Genomic DNA, 26,219 nt, shown 5'->3' with positions numbered 1-26,219 from the left:
TGGCGTCCCACATGCCACAACTAGAAGGACCCACAACTAAAAATATACACCTATGTACCAGGGGGCTTTAGGGAGAAAAAGGAAAAATAAAGTATTTTAAAAAAAAAATCTAGTTGCCATCTGAAGGAGACCTGGCATGAAATGTGGTTGTGCTTGCACGCGAGGCATCCACAAAGCTGGCTGGACTTTTCTGCAAACAGAATGTTCTGTCTGGTGAACTCACAAGGCCCCAGGGAAAACGTTGCTTGCAAACAAGGGTGTTTTATCAGTTCCTCAAAAGGAACAAGCCTGGGGCCTTGGGAGTCTGAAACATTATGAAGGAACCTGTTATAAACAGATGTGTAGGGGAAAGGTCATTATTGTGAGACGCTGGCGCAGGCTTAGGTCGCTGACTCACTGCTTTGGCAAAAGGCCGGCTTTGTTTAGAGGCTATAAGAATAAAGAGCTCGAGAAACTCGAGAGACTACACAGCAACCGGTGTTCGTGTTTTCATTTCGTCGGCAGCAGCCATCTGTCACTGACTCCTTTCACCCTCCCCCTACCTGATTCACCCCTGGTAACCACCAGTCTGTTCTCTATATGTATGTGTTTGTGTGTTTATCTTCCACATAGAATGGAAGTCATGTTAATTGTCTTTCTCTGTCTGACTTATTTCACTTACTGTAATACCCTCAGGGTCTATCCACCTTGTTGCAAATAGTGAGATTTCATTTTATTTGTGGCTGAGTAGTATTCCATTTTATATAGATGCACCCACATCTTCTTTATCCATCAGCTGTTGATGGGCACTTAGGTTGCTTCCAAGTCTTGGCTCTGTGTATGATGCTGCAGTGAACATTGGGGTGCATATATCTTTTTGAATTATTGTTTTTGAGTTCTTTACATAAATATCCAGAAGTGGAATAGCTGGATCATATGCTACTTTCTATTTTTAACTTTTTTGAGGAATCCCCATACTGTTTTCCATAGTGGCTTCTCCAATTAACATTCCCACAGGCAGTGTATGAGCATTCGCTTTTGTTGCTGTCCTCTCCAACACTTGTTATAGCTTGTCTTTTTAATAGCCGTTCAGATGGGTGTGCGGTAATATGTCATTGGAGTTTTGATTGTATTTTCCTAATAATTACTGATGTTGCATATCTTTTCATTTACCAGTTGGCCGTCTTTATATTATCTGTAGAAGCTATCTTTTCATATTTTCTGCCCATTTTCTTTTTGAGTTATTTTATTAATAACATATTAGACATATTGGCTTATACTATTGTGTAAATTTCAGGTGTACATTATTATATTTGAGCTTCTACATAGACTGCATCATATTTACCATCAATAGTCTAGTTTTTATCTGTCACCAAACTCATGTGCCCCTTTAGCCCTTTCACCTTCCCCCACCCACTTCCCATCTGGTAACCACCAATCTGTTCTCCTAATCTATGTGTTTGTTAATTTTCCACGTATGAGTGAAGTCATGCTCATGATTGTTTTTTTCTGTGTGACATTTCACTTGCATAATACCCTCAAGGTCCCTCCATGTTGTCACAAGTGGCACGATTTTGTCTTTCTTAATGTCTGAGTAGTATCCCATTGTATATATACCACATTTTTATCCATTCATCTGTTGATGGGCACTTGGGTTGCTTCCACAACTTGGCTATTGTGAATAATGCTGTGGTGAACATAGGGATCATATTTCTTTTTGAATAAGTGATTTCATGTTCTTTGGATAAATACCCAATAGTGGAATAGTTGGATCATATAATGTTTCTATTTTTAATTTTTTTTGAGAAATCTCCATACTGTTTTCCAGAGGCCGCTTGCATCCCACCAGCAGTGGATGAAGGTTCCTTTTTTTCCACATCCTCTCCAACATTTGTTACTCTTTCTCTCGTTAATTGTAGCCATTCTGAGGGGTGTGAGTTGATATCTCAATGTAATTTTGATTTGCATTTCCCTAATAATTAGAGATATTGACCATGTTTTCATATGCATGTTGGTCATATGTATATTGTCTTTGGAAAAATGTCTGTTCATATCCTCTGCTCATTCTTTTGATCGAGTTGTTCCTTTTGTTGTTGTTGAGTTCTATGAATTCTTTGTATTTTGGAAATTAACACCTTGTCAGATGACTTGTAAATATTTCTCCCAGTTGGTAGGTTGTCTTTTTGTTGTGTTGTTGATTTCCTTGGCCGTGCTGAAGATTTTAGTCTGATGCAGTCTCACTGTTTTATTTTTTCTTCTTTTTCCTTTGGCTGAGTAGACATGTTATTTGAAAAGACTGCTAAGACCAATGTCAGAGTACTGGCTATGTTTTCTTCTAGGAGTTAGATGGTTTCAGGTCTTTCATTCAAGTCTTGAATCCGTTTTGAGTAAGTTTTTGTGTATGGCATAAGATAAGGGTCTACTTTCGCTCTTGCATGTGGCTGTTCAGTTTTCCCAACACCATTTATTGAAGAGACTTTACTTTCTCTATTGTATGTTCTTGGCTCCTTTCTCAAAAATTAGCTGTCCATAGATGTGTGGGTTTATTTCTAGGCTCTCAGTTCTGTTCCATTGATCTGTGTGTCTGTTTTTCTGCCAACACCATGTTGTTTTGATTACTATAGCTTTGTGGTGTATTTTGAAATCAGCGAGTGTGATACTTCCAGCTTTGCTCTTTTTTCTCAGAATTGCTTTGGGTATTTGGGGTCTTGTGCTATTCCATATAAGTTTTTGGATTCTTTGTTCTGTTTCTGTGAAGAATGTCATTGGGATTCTTATTGGGATTGCATTGAATATATAGATCGCTTTAGGTAATAGGCACATTTTGACTGTGTTAATTTTTCCAATTCCTGAGTTTGGAAAATCTTTCCATTTCTTTATATCTTTAATTTCTTTCAACAATATCTTACAGTTTTCAGTGTATAGGTTTTTCACATCCTTGGTTAAATTTATTCCTAGTTATTGTATTCTTCTTGATATGATTGTAAATGGAATTGTATTCTTGCTTCTCTTTCTTCCAGTTGTTTGTTAGTGTATAGAAATTCAACTGATTTTCACATGTTGATTTTGTACCCTGGAATTTTTCTGTATTTGTTAATCATTTCTAATAGTTCTTTTGGTGGATTCTTTAGGGTTTTCTACATATAGAAACATTTCATCTGGAAATACTGATTAGTTTTACTTACTCCTTTCCAATTCCGATCCCTTTTCTTTCTTTTTTTGTCTAATTACTCTGGCTAGTACTTTCAGTGCTGTGTTGAATAAGAGCAGCAAGAGTGGGCATCCTCATCTTCTTCCTGTTCTTAGAGGAATAGCTTTGTTTTCCAGCATTTAAGTATGATGATGTGTGAGTTTGTGGTATATGGTGTTTATTATATTGAGGTACTTTCCTTCTATACCCATTTGATTGAAAGTTTTATCATAAACAGAGGTTGAATCTTGTCAGATTATTTCTCAGCATCTGTTGAGGTGATCCTCTGATTTTTAGTCTTCATTTTGTTAATGTGGTGTTTTGCATTGATTGATTTGCAGATGTTAAACCATCCCTCTGTGCCTGGAATGTGATCCTTTTAATGTATTGCTGTGTTCAGTTTCGTACTTTGTTAAGTATTTGTACATGTGTGTTCATCAGTGATGTTAGTCTGTAATTTTCCTTTTTTGGGTTGTCATTATTGGATTTTGGTATTGGGATAATGCAGGCCTCGTAAAATGAGTTAGGAAACATACCATCTTCTTCAGTTTTTTGGAAGACTTTGAGAAGTTTAGGTAGTAAATCTTTGAATGTTTTGTAGAATTTACCAGAAAAGCCATCTGGTCCTGGCCTTTTGTTTTTAGGGAGATTTTTGATTACTGTTTCAATCTCTTTGCTTGTGATAGGTCTGTTCAGGTTCTCTGTTTTCTCTTGATTCAGGTTTGGGAGGTGGTATGACTCTAAGAATGTATCCATTTCTTCTAGTTTATCTGTTTGTTGGTGTATAGCTTTTCATAGTTTTTTCTTATAATCATTTATATTTCTGTGGTGTCTGTTGTAATTTCTTCTGTTTCATTTTTTTTCCTTCTCTGAGGAAGATTTGCCCTGAGCTAACTTCTGCCAATCTGCCCCTTTTTTGTATGTGTGCCGCCAGCGCAGTGTGACCACTGACAGACAGTGGTGTTGGTCCACGCCCAGGAATCCAAATCCGGGCTGCCAAAGTGCAGCACGCCACATTTAGCCCCTAGGGTCCCAGGGCTGACCCATCCTCTTTCATTTCTGATTTTGTTTATTTGAGCCTTCTCTCTTTTTTGTAGTGAGTTTAGCTAAGGGTTTGTGAATTTTGTTGATCATTTTGAAGATCCAGCTCTTAGTTTCATTGATCTTTTCTGTTGTCTTTTTAGTCCTATTTCATTCATTTCCATGATTTTTATTATTTCCCTCCTTCTACTGACTTGGGGCCTTGTTTGTTCTTCTTTTAATAATTCTTTTAGGTGTAGTGTTAGATTATTTGAGATTTGTCTTATTTCTTGAGGTAGTCGTGTATTGCTTTAAACTTCCCTGTTAATACCACTTTTCCTGGGTGTCATAGGTTTTGGTATGTTATGTTTTCATTTTTTCTGTTTCCAGGTATTTTTCAAATTCTTCATTGATCTCTAACTGTTCATTAGCATGTTGTTTAGTCTGCACATAGTTGTAACTTTTCTAGCTTTCTTCTTGTAAGTGATTTCCGGTTTCATACCATTGTGGTCAGAAAAGATGCTTGATATGATTTCAGTCTTAAATTTATTGAGACTTGGTTTGTTTCCCAGCATATGGTCAGTCTTTGAGAATGTTCCATGTGCCCTGGAGAAGAATGTGTATTCTGCTGCTTTTTATGGAATGTTTTTTATATCTATCATGTCTCTCTGGTGTTTTGTTTCATTTAAGGCCAGTGTTTCCTTTTTACTCTCTGGATGATCTATCCATTGATGTTAGTGGTTATTGTAGTCCCCTACTATTATTATGTCCCTTTAGCTCTGTCAATGGCTGCTTTGTATACTTTGGTATCCGTATGTTAGGTGCATATGTGTTAATTAAATTTCTGTCTTCTTGGTGAAATGGCTCCTTTATCATTATATAATGTCCATCCTTGTCTCTTGTCTTTTTTGCCTTGAAGTCTGTTTTGTCTGATGAAAGTATGGCTACACATGCTTTTTTTTGGTTGCTATTTGCTTGGAGTATCATCTTCCTTCCCTTCACTTCCTGCTGATGTTTGTCTCTAGAGCTGGGATGAGTGTCCTGGAGGCAGCATATTGCTGGGTCTTGTTTTTTAATCCATCCAGTCTCTGTGTGTCTTTTGATTGGTGAATGTGATCCATTTATATTTAGGGTGATTATTGATGTATGAAGGCTTAATACTGGCATTTTCTCTTTTGTTTTCTGGTTTTTCTCTATTTCCATTCTTTTTGGTTGTGTTTCTGTCTTCCTTTTCATTTTGGTGGTTTTCTGTGATGTGTTTCTCAGTTTCCTGTTTTTTTTATGTTTTGTGACTCTGCTCTGAATTTTTGTTTTGCTGTTACCATGAGGTTTGTATAAAAGATTTCATAGATGAGAGAGTCCTTTTTGTGCTGATGGCATCTTATCTCCATTTGCCTCTGCAGGTTCCCTCTTTTCCCTCTTCCCATTGTATATTTTTGTTGTCACAAGTTATCCCTTTTTGCATTGAGTTAGTGACCAAATTGAAATGCTTATTATCCATTTTTGCAATGTGAGTTAGTGACCGAGGTAAACTGCTTATAGTTATTTTTAATGCTTTCTTTCCACTTAGCCTTTATGTTATAATTGCATAGTAACCTATTCTGTTAGAGAGTTGAAATTTTCCGATTTTGTCTAAACTGATCATATTGCTCAAAGCTTTGTATACCTTTGTCTTCTCGTTTCAGATAGAAGAGCTCCTTTGAAGATTTCTTGTAAGGCAGGTCCAGTTATGATGACCTCCCTCAACTTTTGTTGGTGATAGCCTTTTTTCTTCTTCATATGTGAAGCATAACTTTGCTAGATAGAGTATTCTTGGCTGCCAGTATTTATCTTTAAATATTTTGAATATATCATTTCTCTCTCTCCTGGCCTGTAAAGTTCCTTCTGAGAAATCTACTGATAGCCTAATGAGGGTTTCTCTGTAAATCATTTTCTTCTTTCTGGCCACTCTTAATATTCTTTCTTTGTCATTGACTTTTGACACTTTTAATATAATGTACCTTGGAGAAGGTCATTTTGTATTTAGAGAATTAGGTGTTCTATTAGCTTCATGTCCTTGTGTATCAAGTTCCTTCCCCAGGTTTGGGAAGTTCTCAGCTCTTATTTCTTTAGCTAAGCTCCCTGCTTGTTTCTCTCTCTTCTTCTTTTGAGATACCCATTATCCTTGTGTTACTTTTCCTGATTGAATCGGATATTTCTAATAGCATTTCTCTATTTTTGAGAAATCTTAGTTCTCTCTACTTTCCACAGGAATCGTGTCTAGATTTCTCTTTCCAATGTTTTCTGCTTTACTCTTAATCTCATTTATTGTGCTCTTCCACTCCAGAATTTCCTCTTTTTATTCTTTTAGAGTTTTAATGTCTTTGGTGAAGTACTTCTTCTGTTCATTAATTTTATCCTTGAGCTCAGTGAACTGTCCTGAGTTTTCTTAAAAGTTGTTGTGTTTCTTCATGACAGGTATGTTACATTCTCTGTCAGTTAGATCATAGTCTTCCATGACATCAAGTTTGGTTTCTGGAGAAACGTCATTTTCTTTTTATGATACTGAGTTACTGTTGTTCTTCATGGCACTTCTCTGTCAGTGCATTTGGGGTAGGAAACGCTTTTCTTATTTTGGTAAGGCTTTGTTTATTTTGATTCTGAGCAGCTTCCTGTTGTATTTGTGAGCTTGAGCGTTCCACCCTCCACTGTCTGTCCCAGAGGAGATGTCAGTACCTTCGTTGTGTTTTTTGTGCCTCTGAGGTTGCTGGTACCTTGCTGCATACAATGTCACCCCCATTGTCACCAGCCTACGAGAACCTCTTCTGCTTCTGGGGTTGCCTGGGTTATAGGTTCCCTCACTACAGTAGGGTACACAGGGAGAGTTGGGCAGTAGCTGGGGTCGTGAGCACCTTCACCTCGTCTGATTTGTTGGGTCTGCAGGTGTTGCTGCTATAGGTGGGGGGGGGAGGGGTGGAAGTTGCAGGTGCAATTCTAGGGAGGACTGGAGTCATTGGGCCCATTTTCAGTGTTGCTGGCTCTCCACAGCTTGGAATGCTGCTGTCCTGTGCAACCCCTGTTTTGCTGCTCCTGGGTTATTTGGGGGTGTTGGCAACAATACTCCTGGGGGTGCTAGATTTGCAAGTGTTGTAGCTGCTTCTGGGTTGCCCAGGTTCATGAATGACACTCTCACCACCACACTGGGAGGAGTACCTGGGTCACCAGTGCCACTGGGGCTCCCTAAGTTCTAGTCTCTGACACCTTGTGGTTCCTGGAACTTGGGGTCACATGCACCGCCACTGCTACCAGGGACCTGGGGTGTTGTATGCAGCACCTGCTGCTGGCAGGGCTGGTATCAGGGGCAGTGCCACCAAGGGCTGGGTCATGGGCACCACTGTGACTCTGAAACCTCAGGTCATACGTACCAACTGCCAGTGCTTGAGGATGCAGAGGGGCTGAGCCATGAGTGCTGCTGTGTCACTTGCAGTGTCTGGTCACGGGCACCACTGTCACTACCAGGGTTATCTGGGTCTTGGGTGCAGCCCCTGCTGGTGGAAGGGCCAGTGTTGGAGGTGTGGCCACCAAGGGAGAGGGAGGGGGCCGGGTTACAGGTGTCACTGCAGTTCTCAGAGGCTCCAGTCAAGGCCTGCAGGGATTGCTGGCAGCTACAGTAGCATGGCTCCTGGATTCCTGGGCTTCCAGTCATGTGTGTTACCTCAGTTCTTGGAGCCTCTGGTTGCAGGTGTAGCCACAGATCCTGGAACTTACAGTCTCAGGAGCTGCCACCTCTGCTCCCCTGGTTCCACCACATCCAGGAACGTGCGTCAACCCACCTTCGGATGTGTAGATGTATCGATTACTCGGGTCTTCTGGCGTGCTGTGCAGAGTCCTTTGTTGGTCTATGGATGTCCTACTGGTTTCAACTTAGAGCAAGAAACCAACGGAAGAATTCAATTGCCATGATGCTGATATCACTCCAAAGGTTATTGAATTTTAACAAAAAGAAGTTAACCTTCAAATGAAAAATATTAAAAGACAGTTTAAGAAACATGAAGTTAGTCTGTGGAAGAAATGAATAAATTTGAAATCCAATTGAGTGGAAAATGAAACTGATAAGTAAAATGGAAAGGTGGTTGTCTGAAAAGACTCATAAAGTATAAAAATGTTGGGCAAGCTATGATGTAGCGTTGCCCATTCCCAAGGCCAGGATGGAGCACATACGTATTTGGAGTGTTTCTAACCAAGACCTGTGAGGACTTCCCAGTACTTTAATGTTTCCGAGTTCTTTTGTATAAAGATTGATGTACTTTTTCTAATCTTTTAGGGTCAGGTGTGAAAGATGTAATGATTATTTCCCTTTTCTTCCATTTTCTTGTTCAGGAACCAACAGAAAATACTGCTTTCTGTATATGGATTTGTGTGTGTGTGTGTGTGTAAGACACCCTTTATTTTCTTACCTGCTTATTTTCCTCTATCACTTTTGAGTTGGTCTATCAGTTATTACTTTAGTGTATCAATGTTGGATCTTGAACCCCTGTGACATGTTTTTGTACATGTTACTGCTCTCAACTGAGTGACTAGACAGGGACATAACTTCACTATTTACTGACAGAATAAAGGAGCTTTAAGGGGGCTGGCCCCGTGGCCGAGTGGTTAAGTTCGCGCGCTCCACTGCAGGCGGCCCAGTGTTTCGTCGGTTCGAATCCTGGGCGCAGACATGGCACTGCTCATCAGACCACACTGAGGCAGCGTCCCACATGCTACAACTAGAGGAACCCACAACGAAGAATACACAACTATGTACCAGGGGGCTTTGGGGAGAAAAAGGAAAAAAAAAATAAAATAAAAATCTTTAAAAAAAAAAAAAAGAACTTAAAGGAGGCAAGCCCAGAGCTTTAGACTTCTGCAGTACCCATCAAGGGAAGCTCAAGGGTTGACTGAATAAAATATTTCCTTTTTCTTCCCTTCGTATGCTCAGGAACAGTCTCAACCAGGGCCATCCAGTGGAATGTGTAGATCATATATGTATGGAAAATATTTAAGCATATAAAGAATATTAAAAACTTGAGATATTTTACATCACTTTCTACATTTAAAGTGTTCTAAACTCATTAGACTGTAATTTTCTGAGATATACTTGACTTGTGTTCAGATCATACAAAGTTAAGAGTTGAAAGAGTAGATTTAAATATTCAAGTTGTTCCCAGTATTTGCGTGAGCTGTAAGCTCCTACTGAGACATCTGGTACAGTGGTCCTCAGTAAATGGCAGTTGATGTTACTGATGCTCTTGTCATAGAGCGTACTGTTTTAGCAGCTTAGGTTTTCCCTGCACAATAGACTTCTTTGGTCCAGACCTGAGCTGTCATGCTGGTGGTTTATCTATGAGGAGCTAAGTGGACCAGAGAATGCAGTTCTCTAAGTCAGCTTTCCAGTATACATGCATTAGGGAGAGCTGCTGCACAGTCTCATTCATCACTATTATGACAATGAACAGTCACATTCCTCAGGGCTTAAGTTTGCTTACCTATAAAATCAAACCATTATGCTTTTCCTGATGGGCAGCGTGGCCCACAGTCCCCTTTTGTGGCTCCAGGTGAGACACGACTCCTCTGACATTTGATGGCAGTGGTGTGTATTTGTGTGAGGTTTCTTGAGTGTGCAGGGATATTTGGGAATTTCAATCCAGAATGGAATGACTTCCTGGCAGGTGAATGTGAGAATTATGGTCATCCCTGGGTCCTCATGTCTTCTTTCTTCTAGGTCTTCTTTCTAAGGACATTTTCTGCCTTCCTGAGGAAAAGATACAAGTAGAGAAAGGATGGCGACTGACTGTTTGACAAGTTGTTCTCAGGTAATTACAAGGTGTGTCCTTCTACAAAGTGACATATTGCATGCACCAGTTAGACATATTTCCTTCTAGGTAGACCTGTCTCCAAGGTTTCTTAAAGAAATCAAGCCACTCAAGGACTGAGTCCCTGTTGAATTCCCTCCCAAAGTGGAGCCTCTCATATTGGTTCCTGTGACTAATCTCAGTATTTCGGTAATTACTTTCTACTATTGTCTCATGATGAGAACTGCATATTTCTTGTTTAGCTGGCTGCTATGATATGGTAATGAAGAGGAAAGTGTTCTCAAAGAATTTATTCCTTAATCAGCTTTTAAAAGTCTTTAGAGTTTGCTTAGGACTGTTCTGCAAGACAGAAGTTAAGATGAGACGAGCTTTTAGCCTGGTTGTGGTGAGATAAGTTCATTTGTTAGAGATTCTGTTAAAACCATAACTGGAGTCAACCGTGAGGAGTGTTATTAGAGAGAAGAGTACCTAGGACCATTGCACCCTGGGAGAGCTGCTGAGAAAGTTTGACACCTTCTGTTCCCATTGGTCTGCCATCTTCATTCCCCAGTGAACACTGGTGGAAATGTTAGTTTACTGAAGCCAGCTTGTGTATCATGATTTAGGACTCAGTTTCCTTTGCCGATGTGGCTGTGCACTTCACCCAAGAGGAGTGGACTTTACTGGGCCTGACTGAGAAAAATTTATACAGAGATGTGATGCTGGAGAACTACAAGAACCTTACCGCAGTAGGTAAGGCTGCCATCTTTCCTGTAGCCTCTTATGGACCAGATATATATGATCTATTTACTATGTTCCATGACTGGTGATGTGGTCTGCACGTAATGAAAACTAACAAACACTAGTCTCTACACTACTGGCTTTTTATCCAGTGTGATTTCTGTGAAACTGTGGTTCTAGGACTAACACCATCCCCGTCACTCTCTTAGAAATGTGCATTCTCAGACTCCACTTTTGACATAGTGAATGAAACTGTGGCACTGCACCCTGACATCTTCATTTTAATGAAAACACTGGACATGATTCTGATGGACAACGAAGTTTGACAACCACGGGTGTAGTGGTTTCTCCATGAAAACAAACATCTCTTTTTGTGCTTATTTTATTCCCTATTTCAATAAAAGTCCTAATGCTTTGTAATCTGTATATAGATATCTGAACGTGGGTTTCAGGGACCAGAGACACCTGATCTCTTGGATGCACAGAAAGAGGGGATGTTTGCATTTTTATCTCTTTTGAAATAGTTTTCCTACATTCATTAAAAATAAAGGAGCTGATCTGTGGGAAATTTGTCATCTTGTACACAGGGCTTTTCTGTTAATACATCTTTTCGTGTGAATAGGGTATCTGTTGTTTAAACCCAATGTGATCTCTTGGTTGGAAGAAGAAGAGTTAGGGACAGTGGAGAGAGTCCTCGAAGGTGAGTGATTGTGTAGAACTTCCCTGATCAATGGAAATTTCAGTGTGTTTGGAATGACAATGAGGAAGGTGTAAGACATGCTTTCTCTAGAAGGCTAAGGTCACTGGTCTCTGATGCTTTGAGGTATCATCAACTTCTCATACATTCATACTTTACATTTACTCACAATTTCCACTCATCTCATCTTGTTCTGTTTTTTTTAAGTTCATCATTTAGCATATGGTCTTTATCCAGAGCTTTCCTACTTTCTTTTCCTGATAATGTTCTGTCCTTTTCCACATCATATTTAATTTTCATAGAATTGTATTAATCAACCAGTGAACCTTTGACTACACATCCTTAATATTGTAAACTTTTCTTCTTTGAGGAAGATTAGCCCTGAGCTAACTGCTGCCAATCCTCCTCTTTTTGCTGAGGAAGACTGGCCCTGAGCTAACATCTGTGCCCATGTTACTCTACTTTATACGTGGGATGCATACCACAGCATGGCTTGCCAAGCCGTGTCGTGTCCGCACTCAGGATCTGAACTGGTGAACCCCGGGCCACTGAAGAACATGCAAACTTAACCACTGCACCACTGGGCCAGCCCAGCATTGTAAACTTTTGACATAGCCAAGCACCTAAAATCTGTCTTGCCTTTTAATTAGTATGTTTAGTTGAGAAATAAAACAAATGATCCTTACTGTTTTTAACTCCTTTAATGTACATTTCTTGCTATAAATTCCAACATTTTCTTATTTTTTGTTTTAGAGTGGGCAATACAACTGAAACCCAAAGACTCAGCAATTCAGCAGGTTAGTTCTGAGGCAGAAGCATCTGCTAGGATAGAAATGGTAAGCTCAGTAAGTTTCAGAAGAGAGATTTCTTATTTTCCACTTTTTAAAAGGATTGAGATTTTCATTAGATCACACATGGGCACAAGTGATTGATGTGTAAGATGAGCAGCATTCACCTGAGAGAGAGCTATGTCTCTGGAGAGGTATTCTGAATGTGGTGAATTTAAGAATATTTTAAACCTAGCTTGAAATTTGTTGCTTCCGAATTCGCTCAAGGACTCACTCCTACTTATGTAACTTGATACTGAGTTAAACAATTCCATGAAACTTTACAGGACTCTTTTAAGATTAGACTAGATGGTATGTCATTTTGGTAGAAGGATTCCCTCATTAGACTTGAAAGAAATCATGGTAGGAAGTGTATGAATTTAATGGAAGTGATAGAAATCAGCATCATGATGTTTCTGTTTTGAGATGGGTAGGATAAATTAACGAGTTGGACAAATCTTTGAATTATTCTTCTGTTCATCAACAGGAAAGAATCCCCAGTGGGTGGGAACTCTATGATTGTGAGCAGTATGGGGAAGACTTCAGTGAGTGTTCATGCCTTAAGACACACAGGAGAGCTCACGATGGAGGGAACCCTCATGATGATGATCAGTATGGGAAAAGCTTCCTTACTCTGCAGAAGAAAACCTCTACTGGAGAGAAGCTTTTCATGTTGAATCAGTTGGGAAAAGCCATCAGCCCGACTTTAGGTATTGTGCACTGGAAAGCTAGCATGCAAGGGGAAGACTTCGAATGCAGTGATGGTGGAAAAGCCTTTGCTGATCACTCTTACCTTTGGGCCCAAATGAGAACTCACAATGGAGAAAAACTCCATGAAAGGAAGGAATATGGGAGATCTTTTATTCACTCCACAAGTGTTGGTGTACATATACAAACTCACACTGGTAATAGTCATTATGAATGTAATGAATGTGGAAAATCCTTTAAAAGTTTCTCATACCTGAACTCTCACATTCATATTCATACTGGAATAAAACCCTTTAAGTGTAAGGAATGTGGGAAGGCCTTCGCTCAATATGAGTCCCTTACTGTCCATAGAAAAAATCACACTGGAGAGAAGCCTTTTAAATGTGGCAAATGTGGGAAAGCCTTTTCCTCTTCCTCAAATCGTAGTAAACATTTTAGAACTCACACTGGTGAGAAGCATTTTGAGTGTAATATATGTGAAAAAAGATTTACCAGATCTTCATACTTAATCATTCACAAGCGTACTCACACTGGAGGGAATCCCTATAAAGGTAAGGAATATGGGGGAGATTTCAGTTCTGTAGACCTTGACAGTCACAAGCAAACGCACACCAGAGAGAAACCCTATGAATGTAACAAATGTGGCAAAGGCTTTACACGTCCCGTGCATCTTAACATTCACATGAGAACTCACACTGGAGAGAAACCCTATGAATGTAAGGAATGTGGGAAAGCCTTCGCTCGATATGCATGCCTTATTCGCCATGGAAGAACTCACTCTGGAGAGAAACCTTATGAATGTAAGAAATGTGGAAAAGCCTTCGCTCGATATGCGTGCCTTATTGACCATAGAAGAACTCACGCTGGAGAGAAGCCTTTTAAATGTGGCAAATGTGGGAAAGCCTTTGCTTCTTCCTCAAGTCATAGTAAACATTTTAGAACTCACACTGGTGAGAAGTGTTTTGAGTGTAATATATGTGAAAAAAGATTTACCAGATCTTCATACTTAATCATTCACAAGCGTACTCACACTGGAGGGAATCCCTATAAATGTAAGGAATGTGGGGAAGAGTTCAGTTCTTCTATAGACCTTGACAGTCACAAGCAAACTCACACCAGACAGAAACCCTATGAATGTAACAAATGTGGCAAAGGCTTTACACGTCCTGTGCATCTTAACATTCACATGAGAACTCACACTGGAGAGAAACCCTATGAATGTAAGGAATGTGGGAAAGCCTTCGCTCGATATGCATGCCTTATTCGCCATGGAAGAACTCACACTGGAGAGAAGCCGTTTAAATGTGAAAAATGTGGGAAAGCCTTCACTCGATATGAATCCCTTACTGTCCATAGAAGAACTCACACTGGAGAGAAGCCTTTTAAATGTGACAAATGTGGGAAAGCCTTTGCTATGTCCTCAAATCTTGGTGAACATTTGAGAGTTCATACTGGAGAAAAGCGTTTTGGTTGTAATGTCTGTGGGAAAAAATTTGCTAGGGCTTCATATGTAATCATTCACAAGCGTGCTCACACTGGAGAGAAACCCTGTAAAAGTAAGGAATGTGGAAAGGGCTTTCAATGTTGTCACCACAGCATTCACAAGCAAACTCATACTGGAGAAAAACCCTATTAACATAAGGAATTTGGGAAAGCCTTCACTAAATCGTCAGGCTGTATTGACCACATAAAAGCTCACAGTGTAGAGAAGCCCTTTAAATATGACATATATAGGAAAGCCTTTGATAGTTCCTCAGATCTTGATAAACATTTTAGACCCATACTAGACATAAGCCCTTTAGAGTGTCATGTGTGTAGGAAAATATTTACCAGTTCTTGGTACTTGATGATTCAGAAGTGTACTCACACTGGAGAGAAACCTTAGAAATGTAAGGAATGTTGGAAATCCTTCAGTTTCCCAGTTAGTTCTGGTGTTTTGAAGGAAATCCCCTGGAGAGAAACTGTATTAGCGTAAGGAATGTGGTAAAACCCTCAGGAGTCCTTATTCACTCCAAAGATATGAAAGGACCGCACTGCAGAGATGCTTTCCAATTAAGAAATGAAGGAAAGCCATGAGATTCTCCTCACAGCCCAGCATGTGAGGACTAACAGTGAAGCCATAGTATTAAGAAACATGGAAAGCCGTTCCCTATTTCCTCAGTGAAATATGTATTTCTTACATGTGAGAGATCTCACAGTGGAGACAAATCCAACTGATAGGTGGGAAAATTGTTCTGACGGTGTTCACTTGTGATTTCACTTTGGAGAAAAGCTTTACGAATGTAAGAAATGTAGTAGAGTCGTTATTTTCCATTGTATCATTTCTCATCTTTAGTAAACGTGGTGATCCACAGTCAACAGGAAGTGAGTACAGGGAATATGGGAAGTGCTACCCTGAGTGTGTGAATCTTAGGGTCTTCTGAGATGCATAGCATCCTGGGTGGTTCTCTAGATCTATTTTAAGCCTTTGTGATTAGCCCTAACCATTCTTGTGCATGATGTCTCTTTCTTTCTGCTGATAGGCCAGTCTAGTTCCCCCACATTCCAAGATGCACCCTGGTCAAAAGTTGGTCTACTCAATTCACATCTAATCCTCTTCTAACTACCTCATCTCTCTTGTTGGATTGACATGGTCTTACATTGTGAAGGCAGTGACTGCTTGACTGTGTGGAGTGCTCACTGAACTCATTTAGGGGGAGTCATGCTGGCCACTGTATTTGGTGGTAAAAAGACATCTCTAAATTTTATAAAATTATCTTTTCCCTCTCACATGAGATCCTTTCAGATAGAAAGTCAGTTTCAAGCATGGTGTAGTTGGCAGAGAACTGAGGTAACACTTAAAATGTGGGATACCCTGATCTCATGATCTTTATGCGTGAACAGCAACCCTACTACCTGGGGAGGACTTTTAACCTCAAGCTGTACAGGATGATGGTGAGAATCAGGAATGTTCTCTTTCACAGCATACCCCACCACAGCATGGCAAAATAATGATCTCATTTGACTGCCTCAAGCAACTGTTACTGGTGATAGGACCTGCTTCTATGTTTGTCATTTGATCCATGGGCTGTGGAAATAGAAAAACTCATGTGAATATACGTGGTCTGGATAACCTGCTGTGCTGCAGGCCCTTTTTGGGAGGGCATCGCCTCAGTGTGAACTCTGGTTGTAGACAGAGCAGCACAATATCATTTCACCTTCAGTGATACACGTTCACATGGTTTGGATGCTCAAGCAACCTTGGCTGTGTCAGGTATGGCCATCAGGCATGCAGGTGCTTGATGACACCTTCTTGTGACTTGAAGCACTGTATGAGAACCTAAATCAAGCTTAATGAGTCCCGAACAAGAATTGTGTGTTATGTTTGTGTTACATGTTTGTGTGTTTGGAGGAGTATGTCATGTTGTGGTTCACCTGGGGTAGGTATTTTGTCATTCAATCCCTCTGTTGTCCTTTTAATTATTGGCAACAACACCAAAGATCAGCTGATTATTTTTAACCTTTTGTATGTAGTGTAAGGTCGTGGACTGACCTCAGATGAGATCCTGATTGTAAGAAGACCTTTTGGTCCTATCAGAATTTGTCACTGTTGCCACAGTCTAAGAGCTTGTGGGTAGTGTTTGAGGTCACTCCTGCAGATTAGCCTTATCCTGCTGCCTGCACTGTTATAGTGGCAGCGTCCTCAATAAGGGCTGTGCAAGAGAAATGGAGCAGATTTGGTCCCAGCTTTTGTTGGACAGTGGCTGAGAAATGGGCATATTCATGTGAACACACTCCAAAGGCCAAGATGATGTGAGCCATATATGCTACAACACAGTGAGTCTTTAAAAATATTCTAAGTGGAAAAAAGCTATTGATTAAAAATTGTATGATTCCATGTATATGAAGTGTCTAGAAAATCTGAATCTATTGAGACAGGAGATTTGTGTTCGCCTGTAAAGTGAGAAGGCAAATGGGGATTTTCACTGCCAACGCCTGCAGTGGAAGTGATGAAAATATTCTAAAACTTCTGTGCATTCTGAAAGCCTCTACATTTACTAAACAGTGTTGAGTTATACAAATGGATGAATTGTATGCTATGTGAATTATATCAATAAAGCTGTTTCAAGAAACAAAAGGGAAATTTGTGATAGTGCCTACACCATTTGGAGGTTATGAGCATAACACACCTGTTGTCTATGAGGCATCTAGCATGGTAAGATGCAGCAAATGTTAGCTTCCATATTGTTTTTACCACTAAATATTAAAACTTCATATAAAACTATTATAATCAAAAGGTATGATATGGGCATAGGCAAATATATTACTATGCAGGACAGTCTCAATACTAATACAGGTACATGTAGGAATACAGTGTTTAATGTGGAATTTCAAGTCGTTAAGTCAAGGATATTTTATCACTAAGTACTACTGCAACAATTTTCTTTTTGGAGGAAATAAAGTTGGATCCACTACCCCACACCCTGGGCTGAAATACACTCAATGAGGATTAGAGATTCAAATGTCTTTAGAAGTAGTAAGTTTTAGAATTAAATTAAGAAGTTTGCATGTAATAGTTTCAAGAGATGTTTTCAAGCAAGAGATGAAATCCAGAAATTATTTTTAAAAAACAGATTCCTTTGGTTACCTAGACATTTAACATTTTGTACAGCAACAGATTGAACGTTAACATAGCAAAACATAGCAATTCAATAGATGCATAAATTACATATGATAACATCCTTAAGCAATTCTTGATAAAGTGTTTTATTAAATCAGGATTTAAAAAGATCTGTATTAACTCCATTTGGGCCACCCACTGAAATCCATGGCAAACATGGTTATGAGAGAAACTTTAGAACCCGTCCTAAGTGAAGGATTTCTGGTATGGGTGCGATTTCACTACCTAGTATGGAGGCCTTGGGCTATACAGTAAAATCAGAAAAATGAGAGCAGTTATTTGAAAAACAGAAAAGCTGAAAGACTTAGAGAAAACGTTGTTACGTTAAAAACACAAAGGAATGAACAGATTTTAATGTGGTGTCCAATACGCATAAAATAAAAATGGGCAATAAAGACCTAAGGATAAGGCTGAATGGAGGAAATAGACTATTTCATGGATTGGCTGGCATATCATGGGAGATCCTTTGTAAGGGCGCTAGGAAGGCGATGAACATTTGATGAACATTCCCAGGTTCAACCCCCACCCCGTGTGAGGGCCCTGCCCTCGACCCGTAGCCCTGCCTAGAGCTCTGGGTCTAGACTCAACATTGTCGGGGCTGTTTGTGCCTCCAGCCCGGCACTGAGCCAACCTCAGCCCATATCTACCCACACAGTTGTTAACTAGAATTTCTCAGTCTGAGGTGGTCTATTTTGATGGACAGACTGAGCCTCAGAGCTCTGCCATCCACAGGCAGGAAGCGAAAGTGTGGTCACTTGTTCTTTGGAGATTTTCTCACGCCTGTTCCCGATATCCTGGAGACTTCCACATAGGTGGTGGTCCAGCCCAGCCCGGCTTTGGTGAAGTCTGAAGAAACGGGATGATATCGGGGTTGAAGTGAAAGTCAAAGGGCACGTTTGGTCCAGACCACTGAGGGACCTGTTTACACAGTCCTGGTGTGTGCTGCTGGCTTCTGCTGGGGCCCTGGGGCTTTCCAGCACAGCCAGGTCCAACAGCCTGTTCAGGCGTTCATTCCCCACAAAGATTTGAGCTGTAAAATGCTGAGGGCACATGCCCAGGGGCTTTTCATCCACTGAGTTCCCTCTTTGAAAGCCTTCTAAGTAACCTTTGTGACTTGTCTCCAGAAAAGAATTTCCATTGTTGGAGTGACATTGACTCAGCCCCCACGTCCTCCCATCCTCATGGTTTGGCAAGTCTGACCTATTCTGGGGGGCACTGGCTAAATGTTGGTTCAAGAGGGCCTCTGTTTACTTTTATATGCAAAAGAATATTTTATGTGGGAATTTGGTGGTGTCTTTTTGGGTCCTTCATTTATTTTTGACACATTACATTCAGGTAGAAAGGTACCTTCTTACATGTCTATGATGTGCATGTTTCTGTATATAAATGTAATCGTATGTAGACAAGTCTTTCTACTAAAGACAATCGAGAAGACTCACCTGTCTTTTCAAACGTCCTAGGCATCTGCACAGAGCTTCAGCACAGTGGCCTCCAGGAGAAGAGGGTGGAGGCTTTATTATACTCGTTCTGGAATAATTCAGTTTACCAGTCACAGGGTGTTTAGACTAAGTGTACTTTTTTCCACATTCTACTTTTGAAAAGTCTCAAACCTTAGAGAATTTGAAGATCCAATTTGGACAAATTTTTTAAAAATTATATTACTGACAGAAGTTTTATAGCATTGTGTAAATTTCGGGTGTACTTTATTACATATCAGTTTCTGTATAGACTGCATTGTGTTTACCACCAATAGTCTAGTTGCTAGCCATCACCATACATTTGTGCCGCTCTGACCCTTTTGCCTTCCCCCACCCTCTTCCCATCTGGTAACGGCTGTTCTGTTCTCCCTATCTGTGTGTTTGTCTTCCACACGTGAGTTAAAGCATATGGTGTTTGTCTTTTTTTTTTCAAAGATTAGCACCTGAGCTGACATCTGTTGCCAATGTGTTTTTTTCTTCTTCTTCCTGAAGACCCGAGTACATGGTTGTATATTCTAGTTGTAGGTCCTTCTGGCTCTGCTGTGTGGGATGCTGCCTCAGTGTGGCCTGATGAGCAGTGCTAGGTCTGCACCCAGGATCCAAACTCGCGAACCCCAGGCCACCAGAGCAGAGTGCGTGAGCTTAACCACTCACCTGTGGGGCCCGCCCCAGTGTTTGTCTTTCTCTGGCTTATTTTGCTTGGCACGATATTCTCAGAGTCCATCCGTGTTGTGAGAAATGACACTATTTTGTGGCTTTTTGATGGCTGAGGAGTATTTTATTATATATATATCAAATATTTATTCATCCATGGCTGGACACTTGGGTTTTTTCCAAGTCTTGGCTATTGTGAATAATGCTGCAGTGAATATAGGGGTGCATAAGTCTCTTTGAATTATTGATTTCATCTTCTGGTTTTTTTTTTTTTTTGAGGAGGATTAGCCCTGAGGTAAGATCTACTGCCACTCCCCCTTTGTTTTTGCTGAGGAAGATTGGCCCTGATCTAACATCTGTGCCCATCTTCCTCTACTTTGTATGTTGGACTACTGCCACAGCATGGCTTGGTAAGTTGTGGGTAGGTCCATGACCAGGATCAGAACCGGCGGACCCTGGGCTGCTGAAACAGCCTGCAAACTTAACCGCTCTGCCACCAGGCCAGCCTCTTGTTGCATTTTTAAATAGGATTGTACTCTTTTCTTTCTGGTAGTTTGTTGTTAGTATATAAAAATGCAGCTGATTTTTATATGTTGATCTTGTATCCTGCAACTTTGCTGTAGTTGATTATTTCTAATAGTTTTCTCTTGGATCCTTTAGGGGCTTCTATAAATAGAATCATGTTATCCACAAATGGTGAGAGTTTTACTTCCTTTCCAATTTCGGTGACTTTTATTGTTTCTTGCCTGTTTGTTCTGGCAAAAACTTCCAGTGCTATGTTGAAGATGAGTGGTGACAGTGGGCACCCTTGTCTTCTTCCTGTTCTCAGAGGAATGGCTTTCAGATTTTCACTATTAAGTATGATGCTGGCTGCGGGTTTCTCATATATGGCCTTTAACGTGTGGAGGTGATTTCCTCCCATACCCATTTTATTGAGAGTTTTTATTATAAATAGATGTTGTCAGATGTTTTCTATGCATCTATTGAGGTGATCATGTGATTTTTATTCCTCATTTTGTTAATGTGCTGTATCACATTGATTGATTTTTGGGTGTTGAACCATCCCTGCATCCCCAGAGTAAATCCCACTTGCTCATGGTGTATGATCCTCTTAGTCTATTGCTGTATTCATTTTGCTAATATTTTGTTGAAGATTTTTGCATGTATGTTCATCAGCGATATTGGCCTGTAATTTCCTTTTTTGTAGTGTTCTTGGCTGGTTTTGTTTTCAGGGTAATGTTGGCCTCACAGAATGAGATAAGGAGGCATCCTATTGTCTTCCAAGTTTTGGAATAGTTTGAGAAGCACAGGTATTAAATCTTCAGTGAACGTTTCATAGAATTCACCACAAAAGCCATCTAGTCCTGGACTTTTGTTTTGGTGGAGGATTTTGATTACTGTTTCAATCTCTTTACTTGTGATACATTCATTCACATTCTCTGTTTCTTCTTAATTCAGTTTTGGTGGGTTGTATGCTTCTAAGAATTTATCCATTTCTGCTAGGTTATCCAATTTGTTGCCATACTGCTTTTCATAGCATTCTCTTAAAATCTTTTATACATCTGTATTTTCCCTTGTAATTTCTCCTTTCTTTTCTAATTTTGTTTGAGTCTTTTTTTCTTAGCAAGTTTGGCTAATGGCTTGTCAATTTTGTTTATCTTCTTAGAGAGCCAGCTCTTAATTTCATTGATCCTTTCTTTTTTTTTTTTTTTTTTTTTTCCTGAGGAAGATTAGCCTTGAGCTAACATGTGCTGCCAACCCTCTTCTCCTTGCTGAGGAAGACTGGCCCTGAGCTAACATCCATGCCCATCTTCCTCTACTTTGTATGTGGGACACCTGCCACAGCATGGCTTGACGAGCAGGGTGTAGGTCAGCACCCAGGATCCAAACTGGTGAACCCTGGGCCATCAAAGCAGAACATGCAAGCTTAACCACTATGCCACCAGGCCAGCCCCTCTATTGTTTTTTTAGTCTATATTTCAGCTATGATTTTTATTATTTCCCTGTTTTATTGACTTTGGAATTTGTTTGTTCTTCTTTTTCTAGTTCTTTTAGTTATAGTTCATTTATTTGAGATTTTTCTTGTTTATTGAGATAGGCTTGTTTTGGTATGATTTCCCTCTTTGTACTGCTTTTCCTGAATCTTACAAGAATTGGTATGTTGTGTTTTCATTTTCATTTGTCTCCAGGTATTTTTTTCTTTCTCCTTTGATTTCTTCATTGATCCAGTGGTTGTTCAGTAGCACGTTGTTTAATCTCCACATATTTGTGACTTTCCTAGTTTTTTTTCTTGTAGTTATTTCTAGTTTCATAGCATTGTGGTTAGAAAGATGCTTGATATGATTAAAATCTTTGTAAATTATTGAGGCTTACCTTATTTCCCAATATACAGTCTATTGTTAAGAATGTTCCATATGCACTTCAGAAGAATGTGTATTCTGCTGTTTTTGGATGGAATGTTCTCTATATGCGTCTTAAGCCTATCTGTTCTAGAGTTTCATTTAAGGCCAGTTTCCTTGTTGACTTTCTGTCTGGATGATCTATCCATTGACATAAGTACAGTGTTGAGGTCCCATGCTATTATTGTGTTGGTATCAGTTTCTTCATTTAGTTCTGTTAATAGTGGCTTTATATACCTTGGTGCTCCTGTATTAGGTGCATATATATTAATCAGTGTTATAACTTCTTACTGGAATGTCCCTTTCATCATTATGTAACTCCCATCTTTATTTCTCATTATCTTTTTTATGTTGAAGTCTGCTTTGTCTGATGTGAGTATGACTACACCTGCCTTCTTTTCCTTGCCATTGTGTTGCAGTGTCACCTTCCATCCCTTCACTCTGAGCCTGTGTTTGTCTTTAGAGCTGAGATGTGTTTCCTGGAGGCAGAATGATGTTGGGTCTTGTTTTTTCATCCTTCCAGCCACTCAGTGTCTTTTACTTGGTGAATTCAATCCATTTACATTTAGTGATTATTAATATATGAGGGCTTACTACTGTCGTTTTATTTCTGTGTTTCTTGTTGTTGTATATTTCCATCGTTTCTTTTCCCTTGTATTTCTGACTGCTATTTCAGTTTGATGGTTTTCTCAGTTTGCTTTTTACTTACAATTTGTGACTGTGCTCTGGTGTTTTGTGCTTACCATGAGGTTTGTATAAAAGATCTCATGGGTGGGGGGCTGGCCCCGTGGCCGAGTGGTTAAGTTCGCGCACTCTGCTGCAGGCGGCCCAGTGTTTCGTCAGTTCGAATCCTGGGCGCGGACATGGCACTGCTCATCAGACCACGCTGAGGCAGCGTCCCACATGCCACAACTAGAAGAACCCACAACGAAGAATACACAACTATGTACTGGGGGGCTTTGGGGAGAAAAAGGAAAAAAAAAATAAAATCTTTAAAAAAAAAAAAATCTCGTGGGTGAGATACTCCATTTTCTGATAGCTTTTTATCTCCATTAGCCTAAGTAGGTTCCATCCCTTTCATCTTCTCCTTCCATGTTTTTGTTGTCATAAGTTATCCTTTTGTGAGTTGGTGGTTAAATTGAAGTGTTTATACTTATTTTGGATGCTTTCTCTCCCTTTATCTTTCATGTCATAATTGTTTGTTAACCTGTTCTGATGGAGAGCTGCAATTTTCCTATTTTGTCTTTCTAGTTCTCCCCTTCCTCAAATATTTGTAAACTTTTGTCCTTTTCTTTAAGGTCAGAGGCCTCACTTCATAATTTATTGTAAGACACGTCTAGTGGTAATGAACTCCCTCAGCTTCTGTTTATCTGGGAAAGCTTTTATTTCTCCATCATATCTGAAGGATAATTTCAATGGATCAAGTATTTTTGGCTGATAGTTTTTGGCTTTCACTATTTTGAAAATATCATTCCATTCTCTCCTAGCCTGTAAGGTTTGTGCTGAGAAATCCACTAAAAGCTCGATGGGAGTTCCTTTGTATGTTATTTTCTTCTCTCTTGCTGCTGTTAATCTTTCTCTTTGTTATTGAGTTTTGACTGTTTTAATATTATACGTCTTGGAGAAGGTCTTTTTCTATTGATGTAATTAGCACTTCTCTTGTCTTCACGTACTTGTATGTCCAGTTCCTTCCCCAGGTTTGAGAAGTTCTCAGCTATTTTTCCTTTGAGCAAACTCTCTGCTCCTTTCTCTCTCCCTTCTTCCTCTGGGATACCTATAATCTTTATGTTACTTTTCCTAATTGAATGGATATTTCTCAAATAATTTCTTCATTTTTAAAAAATCTTAGTTTTCTCTCATGCTCCATCTGAAGCAGTTCTAGATTTCTGTCTTTGAGGTTACTAACCCTCTCCTCAATAAGGCCTGCTCTATTCTTTATGCTTTCTAAATTATTTTTCATCTCATTTGTTGTGTTCTTAATATTCAGAATTTCTGTTTGTTTGTTTATTTGTTTTAGGGCTTCAATGTCTTTGTTTAATTATTCCTTCTGTTCTTTAATTTTATACCTCAGCTCATTGAGCTGTCTGAGTTTTCTTGTAAGTCACCGAGTTGTTTTATGAGAGCTATTTTGAATTCTCTGTCATTTAGATTGTAATCTTCTGTGACTTCAGGTTTGCTTTCTGGAGATTTGTCATTTTCCTTCTGTTTTGAAGTGTTATTGTATTTCATCATGGTGTTTGATGAATTGCTCCTCTGCTGGCACATTTGTGGTGGTAATCACCTTTTCTTATATGAGTACAGCTTTGGTTACTTTCCTTCAGGTCACCTGGGTCTCATGTTCTTCCAGTTGGTGCCTGCAGGCTGAGATGTTGCTGTCCCATGCACCACCTTCACTACTGTTTCCGAGTTTTCTTGTGAAGCTAACTACTCCACCGCAAGGTGTCCTGGGTTCACGGGTCTCATTGTTGCTTGCAGTGGGCTGGGAATCCAGGGACTTGTGTACAGCCCCCAGTGGTGGTGGAGCTAGTGTCATGGTTGCCACCACTGGGGAATGTGTCACTGGCTCTGCTGTGGTTTCTGTTGCTTCTGGTTGCAGATTCAATCTGCCACCGCAGTGGCATCAGAGACTGCTTTTTATGTTCCTGCCTCGTCTGCTCTTAGGTGTGCCAGTTGAACCACTCTGATTTTTTTGCAGGCCAGGCTGCAGTCACTGGCAGGTCACTTTCGCATGGGCTGGATCACCTACTCTTGGGTCACATTCCCAAAGGTGAGGATGCTTCAGTGGGTGGTGTGCACTCATGGGGGCAGCACCACCTCTCAGGCATGGTGCCTTCACATTGGCTGAGCCACTGCCACTCAGCAGGCAGTGTTTAGGTGCTTGAGGCTGTACGTGACTACACTCACAGTGTTGCTGTAAGTGTGTGAGGGTCCATAACCTGGATCACTGCTGCTGGAGAGGGAAATGGGGCCGTTCCCCTATTTCTTTTGCTTCTAGGCCACTCACCTTTGGATGTATAGATGCACAGATCTCTTAAGCATCTTGTTGTGCTGTGTAAGGAATCCAATGGTTATTGGATGTCCATTTAGTTTAACATAGGTGGGCGAGAGAGAGGGAACAGCTCACTTCACCATGATGCTGATGTCACTCTGATATAACAATTTAATATCAGCAATAAACCCCAAGCACTTTGAGGTCCTTCTATTTATGAGCAGGTATGTCTGATAAGGTCTCTCCCAGAGGCACTGTCAGCCAAACTGGATGAGAATTTCTTTTACTGCAGATCTCTGCTTTGAGAGGCTACATTAATTAAAACTAATAATAATCCCCCATTCACTTTTTTCTTGTAAAATATAAATAACCTAAAATTAGCTGTTTTAAGTGTACCATTCAGTGGCATGTGCATTCACATGATTGTGTGACCATCACCCCATCCAGCGCCAGAACTTTTTCATCTTCTCCAACTGGAACCATACCCATTAAACTCTAATGCCCCATCTCCCCTCCTCTCAATCCCATGAAACCTGCATTAATCTCAGTTCTCTAGGTTCCTCAGATAAGCAGAACTTACAGTAGTTGTCATTTTGTGTCTGGCTTATTTCATTTAGTATCATGTCTTCAAAGTTCATCCATGCTATAGCATGTGCCAGAATTTCCTGCCTCTTCAAGGCTTAGTAATACTCTATTCTATTCTACATATGTATCACATTCATAAGTCAACGGATGCCTGGGTTGTTTCCACTTTTGGGCTATTGTGTCTAATGCTGCAATGAACATGAGTATACAAATGTGTATTCAAGTCCCTGCGTTCAATTCTTTCGGGCATTTTACCAGAAATGGCGTTGCTGCCTCATATGGTAATTCTGATTCTATCCCCATTCACTTATAAAGTCCTTTCATATCTTGACAGGTGTTTATTTCCTAGATATTTTTAAAAGTTGACAAAAAGATTTTATTTTAAATTGTGGAAGACCATATAAGATATACCATCTTAATTGTTCTAAGTGTACAATTCACTAGTGTTAAGTATATGCACTTTGTTGTGCAATAGATGTCAG

General features: G+C 40.0%; 1 protein-coding gene across 13 annotated transcripts in view; it reads left to right on the top strand.

Moving 5' to 3' along the window:
• LOC100059788 (zinc finger protein 266) overlaps positions 1–26,219 on the top strand; it is a 42,241-nt gene that overhangs the window by 5,400 nt on the left and 10,622 nt on the right. For 2 of the 13 annotated variants that reach the window (XM_023645486.2, XM_070274132.1), the window contains exons 2-6: positions 9,930–10,031; positions 10,626–10,752; positions 11,363–11,440; positions 12,191–12,273; positions 12,752–20,513. In XM_023645486.2, coding sequence (XP_023501254.1) covers positions 10,719–10,752; positions 11,363–11,440; positions 12,191–12,273; positions 12,752–14,608 — 2,052 coding nt within the window. In that variant the 5' untranslated portion in view covers positions 9,930–10,031; positions 10,626–10,718 and the 3' untranslated portion in view covers positions 14,609–20,513. Of the gene's footprint in view, positions 1–9,929; positions 10,032–10,625; positions 10,753–11,362; positions 11,441–12,190; positions 12,274–12,751; positions 20,514–24,858; positions 24,931–25,260; positions 25,377–26,219 lie in introns of those variants that run through there. The other 11 variants (XM_023645484.2, XM_070274130.1, XM_014741849.3 and 8 more) reach the window with 9 other exon arrangements.

Source organism: Equus caballus, chromosome 7, assembly GCF_041296265.1.
Source record: "Equus caballus isolate H_3958 breed thoroughbred chromosome 7, TB-T2T, whole genome shotgun sequence".
Taxonomy (NCBI): domain Eukaryota; kingdom Metazoa; phylum Chordata; class Mammalia; order Perissodactyla; family Equidae; genus Equus; species Equus caballus.
The sequence above is the reverse complement of the archived record's forward strand: the minus strand, read 5'-3'. Positions and strand labels throughout refer to the sequence as shown.